Source organism: Sodiomyces alkalinus (genome assembly GCF_003711515.1).
Source record: "Sodiomyces alkalinus F11 unplaced genomic scaffold SODALscaffold_1, whole genome shotgun sequence".
In the NCBI taxonomy this organism is placed as follows: domain Eukaryota; kingdom Fungi; phylum Ascomycota; class Sordariomycetes; order Glomerellales; family Plectosphaerellaceae; genus Sodiomyces; species Sodiomyces alkalinus.
The window spans coordinates 3079155-3087282 of NW_021167079.1; the positions used below are offsets into that span (position 1 = coordinate 3079155).

At 58.8% G+C, this 8128-nt stretch overlaps 5 protein-coding genes across 5 annotated transcripts; 4 read left to right on the forward strand and 1 right to left on the reverse strand.

Annotated features, from left to right (window-relative positions):
* Positions 1-37: 37 nt before the first annotated feature.
* On the forward strand, positions 38-1726 carry SODALDRAFT_267623 (hypothetical protein; the record flags this gene model as incomplete). Its single annotated transcript, XM_028607559.1, has 1 exon — positions 38-1726. One exon carries the CDS (start codon positions 38-40, stop codon positions 1724-1726), a length of 1689 nt encoding a protein of 562 aa, XP_028470454.1.
* A 100-nt stretch (positions 1727-1826) lies between these two features.
* Positions 1827-2137, forward strand: SODALDRAFT_20231 (hypothetical protein). Its single transcript, XM_028607219.1, has one exon. It carries the CDS (start codon positions 1928-1930, stop codon positions 2090-2092), a length of 165 nt encoding a protein of 54 aa, XP_028470455.1. The 5' UTR covers positions 1827-1927; the 3' UTR covers positions 2093-2137.
* On the reverse strand, positions 1905-3444 carry SODALDRAFT_326809 (alpha/beta-hydrolase). The gene has a single exon (XM_028610268.1). It carries the CDS (start codon positions 3048-3050, stop codon positions 2184-2186), a length of 867 nt encoding a protein of 288 aa, XP_028470456.1. The 5' UTR covers positions 3051-3444; the 3' UTR covers positions 1905-2183.
* Positions 3445-3627: 183 nt separating this feature from the next.
* On the forward strand, positions 3628-4506 carry SODALDRAFT_20271 (hypothetical protein). Its single transcript, XM_028607221.1, has 2 exons — positions 3628-4256; positions 4485-4506. The coding sequence occupies exon 1, from the start codon at positions 3831-3833 to the stop codon at positions 4167-4169; it is 339 nt and encodes a 112-aa protein (XP_028470457.1). The 5' UTR covers positions 3628-3830; the 3' UTR covers positions 4170-4256; positions 4485-4506.
* Positions 3996-7632, forward strand: SODALDRAFT_20364 (hypothetical protein). Its single transcript, XM_028607226.1, has 3 exons — positions 3996-4261; positions 4396-4526; positions 4680-7632. Exons 1-3 carry the CDS (start codon positions 4166-4168, stop codon positions 7216-7218), a joined length of 2766 nt encoding a protein of 921 aa, XP_028470458.1. The 5' UTR covers positions 3996-4165; the 3' UTR covers positions 7219-7632.
* The last annotated feature ends 496 nt before the right edge of the window (positions 7633-8128 follow it).

Sequence of the window (8128 nt, forward strand, 5' to 3'; positions counted from 1 at the left end):
CATCAACGGCCATGGGAACAACAATAACAAATTTCCCATGAGTGAACCCGACCCCGTCACCCCCGACTCGGATGGTCTCGCTATTCTTTCGTCTCAAGTCACCGTCCCATCCACGGAAGTTCCTCCTTCACCCATCGACCCCAACGCGTCGTTCAAGACGGAGGTCAATGATGACAGACTAAGCTGTGCTACTGTCGTTCCCTCTTCACTCACACCGCCACCTTCTTCACAAGTGCCGACCCATGTCAGGAATGGTGCCTTGCCCACCGGCTTCGTCGACTCTCAGCGCTCTACCCTCTTCTCGCCTCCCGACACCGCTCTCAGCACCGCTCCAGCCAATGCTCGACTGGGATGGGGCGTCGCTGCCGGCTACGTGCCTCCCTCCCCTCCACAGGTCCTCGAAGCTACTGCCGACGAACTCCGCGCTATGGTGCAGGCGTGCGTCGGCGAACACGCCAAGTTGAAAATGGAGGCTGCCCATCACAAGCTACAGTACAATCTCCTGAGCCTCCAAGCGAACGAAGATGCAAAGCGAGCCGAGGTCGAGCATGAGATGACGCGTCGTGAAGTCGAGGCACTGCAAAATACCGAATGCTCCCGACAGGCTCGCCGCGAGCTGAGCGCTGCCATCCATACCGCCCAACTCGAATGCCTCCAGATGAAGAAATTATATGAGCAGGCAGTGCAAGAAAATCGCGGTTTGAAACAACGCCTCAAGAGCGCCAAGATGCTTCTGGTCGAAAAAGAGGACCACGTCTGCAATCTACGGGAGAAGCTCGACATGGCGCTGACGCGGATACACGAGAACCGCGAACATTTCCAGATGCTCCGTAGCCCCGGCGGCCTCTTCCATCACGCCCTGACGCCCAAGCAACAGACCGTTTCGACGCCCCAACAGCCCGCCCGGGGTAATCGGCGCCAGACCCCTCGCGGGAGCCACCGAAACGCCCGCGTCGACGCCGGACACGGCCAGGAACGCATGGTCGCGTTGCTCCAAGCTATCAACCAGGACAACCACAGCGCGCCCTCGACCCCGGTCACGGCCAGCCGGCCTCCTCCGCCTCGAAACATCTCCAGGCACACTCGCAATGCACAGTCGTTGTCCTCTCTGCCCATGACACCGGACTCAAAGCCGCGAGGAAGTCACTCCGTGCTGCTCCCGTCCGTCGACCTCGTTCCCCAGACCGAACCCCCTCGCCGTCGAGCCGGCGATGATTTCATCCCAGAGAGCCCAAGGTTCCGACGTCGCAAGAGCCGAGAAAGCACCACCTCCGCCACCGAGGATAACGAAGACCTAGCACGCCGAGCCCTCGAGTCTGTTGTTGGGGGGTCTGCAGTCTTGTCTCGGGGAGGACCGCACGGCTCGCGCGGGCCACGCCGCCCGCTCCCCAACAACGACAAAGACGGGGAGGACGATGATGTGACGATGAGTCAGGCGAGTCAGGCGGCGTCGGAGATGCTGCGACGCGATCCGCGGCAGAGCTTCGAGGTGGCCAGCTCGGCCGGATCCCCGGACGCGACGCCGGCGCCGGTCGAAAAGAGTGCCAGGCTGCAGGCCAGGCTTCTCTCGGGCCACTCGAAGAGCGGAGCGGAGAAACGCAAGTTCAGCGGCGGCCTCCCGCCACCCGAGGAGCTACGGCCGGACCAGGCCAGTCCAACGAAAAGGATCCGAGTGGGCGGCGACCAACTAGAGGAGCGTCGTCGCCTCGGTCTCGGCATTCAGTAGGGGAGATTTACGGATGGCTCTATCTTTGGTATTTCAAAAGGACGGATGATCAATCACTAGAATGAATCGGAACTAAATGCTCCCCCACGGTGATGGTGTAGGCCGCCGGGACATCGGCGGGCTTTCATAGCGCAGTTTGAATTTGCAGTTTGTCCCGGGTATCGGGCGTTCACTGTACATTGCCCAATTTTCACGACGGACATGATGGGCAGTAGGGAGGAATTCAAGACGGGTATAGGAACAGGAACAGGAACAGGGACAGGGACAGGGACAGGGACAGGGGCAGGGACCTTGATAGGAATAGGACCAGAACCAGGCGAATTAACTTGTGGTCCAGATACAGGACTAGGGAATGAGCGGGAGTAGTCTTGACATTGCGAGGCAGAATTATTGGCCGTGCCATACATACCATACATACCATTCACGGACCCGACCAAATCACGAATGCTGTTTTCATCTACAAGAAAGCAAGCACATGGTTTGAGAACTGTTCAAACCCATCAATGAAAGAGACGTGGCCGGCATTCCGGATGAGCTTCAGCTCAACTTCCCTGTCCTTCCCAGCCTCTTTGAATCCTTCCTGGACTTCATCCCTCATGGTAGCCATACTCTGGGGCAAATCGCCGTCATTCTCGCCAACCACCAGCAGCGCCTCCTCGACCGAAGCCCCGACCTTGCGGAACAGAGGCCGGACGTCGAACGTGTCGCTCCGCAGGGCGTTACAGCACGTCTCGAAGCCGTCGAGCGTAGTGGTGGCCATGAGGGCACGCAGGCGGGCGGTCTCGTCCGGGTGGGCGGCGATCCAGGCGTCGCCGAACCAGCGCTGCAGGGTGGATTCGACGGTGGCGCTGAGGGAGCCGGCGTCGCGGGCGGCCTTGACACGGTTGGCGAAGATGTCGTCCGTGCCGGCGTTGCGGGGGGACGAGGAGAGGGTGTCGCAGGCGATGAGCTTCCCCACGCGGTCCGGGTGGCGGGTCACGAAGAAGAAGGAGAGGGCGGCGCCCATGGAGAGGCCGATCCAGGCGTACAGGGTCTCGATGCCGAGGTGGGAGAGGAGGTGGGAGACGTCGTCGGCGATGGAGGGGAAGGTGGTGGAGGTCAGGTCGGCGGGGGTGGTGGAGGCGCCGTGGCCTGGTTGGTTGAAGTTCAGGGTGCGGAAGTTGCGGGCGTGGAGGGACGGGAGGAAGGGGTCCCAGGCCTGGAAGGGGGCGCCGAGGAAGTTGGGGAGGAGGATTACGGGACCGGAGGGGGGGGCGGAGAGGCGGTATTCCAGGGAGCGGCCGTCTGGGAGGGTGAGGAGGGAAGAGTCGCTGTTGCTGGCCATTGTGGGCTGTCTGTATTGGCTTTTGCTTTTTGCTTCTTGTGTGCAGTGTGCCGGAGGAGTGAATTGAAGTGAAGGATGAAGCTCGACTGTGTCTTTATTGGGACGTAGGGGAATATGAGGAATAGGGGAATTGTAGGTACCTAGAATAGGGGAATGCCGTAATACGGAGCAAGCTTCTCGTGCAACACGAGCTTCCTATCCGTAACGGTACTCCGCGAGCCCGTACTTTGCTGTCGCTGTGATTTTGTGATAGGCACCACCGTAGTGGGCTACCAAGTTACCGTGACCTGATGCTAGAGTCTGAATATTAGAGCGAACATAGTACCGATTCCTCAACATCTCGTCTCTCTTCCAGGACTAGCTACCTACAAAGTAGGTATTCGTACTTCTCCCCTTCGAACTACCTACCCCTCCTCGTAATACGAAGTACGTCGCACGGTCGCACCTTGAACTGCTGTGTAATCGTGATGTTGTCATGGTCACATGACAGATGACGATCTTTCGTGTCTTAAAGTGGTCCGTGCATCCTCCCCACAACTCCATCCCCTCGATCTCATTTCTTCTATTTCCGTCCATCCTTCAAAACCCTTCCGCCCTAACGATCACTCAACGTAGCTTTTGCCTTTACGCTAACCACCGACGCCCTCGCACCAATTCACCAGTGTACTCCATGCGTACAATGACTCGTGGAAGCATGGATCCAGCTCAACGACGACCCCCTCGGGCCCATCAAAGAGCTCTTCCACTTCACACCTGGCATTACCCATCTCCTTGAAGGTCATGACTCATGAGCTTCAACAGCTTTCCCCGAACCTCTTCCCATCTGGTATATACCTTGTCTACCGGTTTGCTGTCGTCTTCATTGAGCTGCTAGCTTTCCACGGAGACATCGAACGATTGCTCCTTCGGAACGCCGCCGCTTCAGTCGTCGTCCGCCGCCTCCATACGCGGCGGTCACGTCAACCCTTGAAGGTCCCACGCCCGAGCTCTTGCGTCCGCACGTGCGGGCTGTATGAACCGATGCCGACTAGGCCTTGTGGGTTACCGACGTGCCTAGGCGGAGTCATTCTTGCTGGAAAGTCTACGTCCATGGCTTCTCGGCCGCGGCCATCAAGATGAGCCAAAGCGCCGCCGCAGCCAAGAGACAACAACGTCGCATCCCTGATGCTCTCAGGAAACGAAATGCGAAGAGCTGTGACCTGTGTCGTAAGGTAAAACCTCCCCCTCTTTTTTTTTTGTCTCCGCAGCCTTTTCTTCTGATCTCTTACACACTGTCTCCCACTTTCGTCCGTGCTGGCTGCTACCTTATAGCCCTTGCTGACTTCGTATCCCTCGGAAATAACAGCGACGATGCCGTTGTGTACCTTCCCCCAATAGCGAGGGTTGTGTTACCTGTCGCGAACATAATGTCCCTTGCACTTACACGGCCCCAAGGAAGACACGATTCTACGGCAGTGTTGACGACCTCAGCGATCGGTACGTTGCCCCCCCTCCCCTTTCCGGCTCTTTTCTGCTTCCCGCCTTTGCCTCTGTGGCACCCTCTTGGGCCACTTCTAGGGAGGCAGACCAAAGCTTGTGCCCACCCCACTGCATCCTCATCAACGACCACTGACACCAACACCACCCCAGGTACCGATGCTTGGATGCCATTGTCAAGGGCGCCTTTCCGAACGACCCTACCTCCACGGCCGCAGACCTCCTCCAGCTAGGCCAACGCATGGGATATCTTATGCCCGACCTAGCTCACTCCGACCAGCTTGGCGTTGACGAACTCGTCCGTGCCCCTGAGAGCAGCGGGCCCACACGCCCGAGCTCCACAACTTCCGACTCCCGGGAGACGGGCGACCGCACTTCTCCCGGCTCTGGACCGGCTATTCCTGTTGCCGGTGGCTCTGGCGCCGACTCCGTGTTGGATGCAGCCGCTCCTGAACCCGATGAGCCCCACATCTCTCTCATCCGCGGGCCATCAGGTATCGAGCATTATGTCGGCCCCTCAGGTTCGCTCAACTTCCTGAGCCAGCTACGCCGTCTCATCATCTCCACGCAAGTTGCCACCGAGGAAGCTCATACCGAGCGTGTGTCCAAGTTCACCCAAGATCACAGCGCTCAAGCCCTCGAGGCCGATGAGACGGACGACCCGCAAGACCCTGGGGTCGATGTTCCGCAGGGAGTGCAAGGAACGGCCCCCGGTCTCAACGCCGCCTCGCCTGCCCAGGCGTCGGGCGGTTACGGACCTGACGACGGACTGTCACCTAGCGCCCTCGCATCCTCCATCGCCAGAGACTTTACTCGCATGCCGGTCGTCGACCTCGATGAGATGCTGCGGGGCTTTCCGCCGGACGACATCCTCGAGATGCTCATTCATGCGTATTTCAAGAACGTTCATGATGATTTCCCTCTCTTTCATCGTCCTACCTTTGAGAACGAGTACGAGCTCTACGTCGTCCAAGCGCGGCGGTACTTGAGAATGGCTCCCATCACCCCGATCGCTGCGATCCAAGGCAGTCGGCCCCTGCCCGACTGGGGATGGGTGGGTTGTCTACACATGATGATGGTTTTCGGCTCCATTTCCAACCCCCGCATCCCCGGGATCGATCATTACAAGCTTCGCCGGGAATGTATCGCCGCCGCGCGCCTCCTCCTGCCACATTTCGTTTCCAAGTGCACCCTGTCCAACGTGCGTGTTCTCTTGCTGCTCTCCTTGTTCCTCCACAACAATAGTGAGCGAAATGCGGCGTGGAACCTCGTGGGTGCGGCTACACGCATCTCGTTCGCACTGGGCCTCCACCGCAGCGACATGAGCTCCGCCTTCCGGCCACTAGACCGCGAGGTCCGGAAGTGGGTCTTTTGTACGCTCTATGCATTCGAACAGTTCCTGGCTTCCAGTCTTGGTCGCCCCAGCGGCCTGCAGGAGATGGACGTAGAGGTCATCCCACCCCGGGAAGGATTCCTCGAAGGTGGGAGCGGCATGGACGCGAAACTGGTATCCCTGTCGCTCAAGCTGCAAGCGGTACTCGCCAAGACGCGGTTCATGTACGCCAGGCCACGGAAGCTCGACGCGGGGCCGCCACTCGGTCCGGCCAAGCCGACCATTGAGGATATCTTGAAATCTCTCGCTACGTGGAAGCAAGAAGTTGTTCGCACAAGCTTCAACCTGCCATCCGTCAAGTCGGGGGTACAGATCTGCGGCACCATCGACGACACGGAGGTGGTGGGATTCGACGAGCTCAAGCTGTCGCTCTCGTGGAAGACCAGGTCGCAGCTCCGTGCTGTGCTGCTGCTCCATATCCAGTACCATCACATCGCCATAGTATGCACGCGACCGGTCCTGCTACGGGAGATAGCGGCGGCGCAGAAACCCAGGGCGGCGCAGGACGACAAGATGAACGACGACGGCGGCAACGGGGCGGCGTCCATGTCACCCGTCTCGGACATTTGCCTCTACCACGCCTGCCAGCTGGCGTACCTGGTGCTGCTTCTCGACGCGTTCCAGCTCGTGAACGGGCTCTCGGGCCTGGACGTCTTTTACGCCTACGCGGCTGCCATGGTCCTCATTCTCCGGCTCCTGCGGCGGCCGCTCAGGCCGGAGGAAGCACAGGCGCCGCGGTCGCGGTCGCGGTCGCGCGAGGCGGAGGTCCTGGTCCTGGTCAAGGACCTCGTGCTGCGCGTGCAGGCCGTCATCCACCGGACGGAGAAGAGCGGGTCGATGAAGCGGTTCGCGAACGTGGTCGACGCCTTTGCCGAGTGCACGAGCGAAACGGGGCGGCAGCGTCTCGGGTGGGCCGATTCCGGGCAGGCCGAAGGGCAGCAGGCTTGGGTAGGAGGTAACGGCGGGGTCGTCACTGCTCCGGGCGAGACCGTCGCGGTCGGCGTACATGGGCAACCACCTGGGGTACCGGGCTTCAATCCGCAGGCGGGCACGGGCACTGGCACGGGCACGGTGGCTATGCCGTTGCATCCCGAGCAGGCGATGGTTGTACGGCCGGGACCGAATGAGGCGGCCCACTTGGAGACGCCGACAAATATGTGGCCGCTGTCCACGTTTGGGGCGATGGGGGTCCAGCTTGACGACGGTGGTTTATGCTTTCAGTCTACTGGGAACGATCCTGGTGCGGCACCGGAATGGGGGGACATGGAGACGGTGTTTGCGACTTATGGGATACCCTAATTATATTGGTCGGCGGGCTTTGTATGATATATGATACATGTATGCAATGCAACGTACGGCGTTGAGACTAGAATGGTATGGTGAGGGGGTGCGGTTTTGGCGTTTAGACCGGTGTCAGCCATGGATGCCGGTTGCGGAAATGTTTTTATACTTTTACTAGACCAACGATGCCGGTGTAGGTATCGTGAGATGATGGCATGATGTCCGTACTCATACGATTCCAGATGTTCTGTGGTCCGGGAAAGAAAATCAGCGCCTGACCAGGGGATGCACCCGGGCTAGGCTTCTCCTCCATTTCGACGGCGGCGAGGGAGGGGAATCTTTCGCCAGACGGCTCTAGTCAACGCTGGACATTTGGTGATATGTTTAGTAGGCGTCATGCATTTAACCTGTCAGCACTTAATTAACGGCACGGCACGCCAAGCGTTGACCTGACAGTAGGCAGTGAACACTGAAGCGGAGGGGCTTCTCTTGATCCCAAAGTCAGAGTAGAAATGTATTTTAGTATTTAGTTTCGTTGTATTTTTGCTTTCTCTTTTATACGTATTTCTGGTCTCGCCAAGAAGAAAAAAAATAAGCCAGAGGGAATAACTATTCCAAGTGGTGCTCACGTGATATCTTATTTCGCCTAAAAACTCCGTCGCAGGAGACAGCCCAAGAAGAAGCACGTGCAAGCAAAGACGCCGTCGAGTTTGGAGAGCGGAAAAAGTCGGAGAGTGGAGGATGTTAAGAGGTGGGAATGCAATGCGTACATGTAGCCGCCAGATTCTCGAGTGGTAGCGTCGCTTCTTCACTCTAAAAGCTCAATCTGACCGCTCGGAAGAAGAATGGGGGAGGGAGAGGGACGGAGGGACGGATAGGTTGACACTTTGACACTTTTGTGGCCTGTCTCCCTCGCCACGACTCCCCC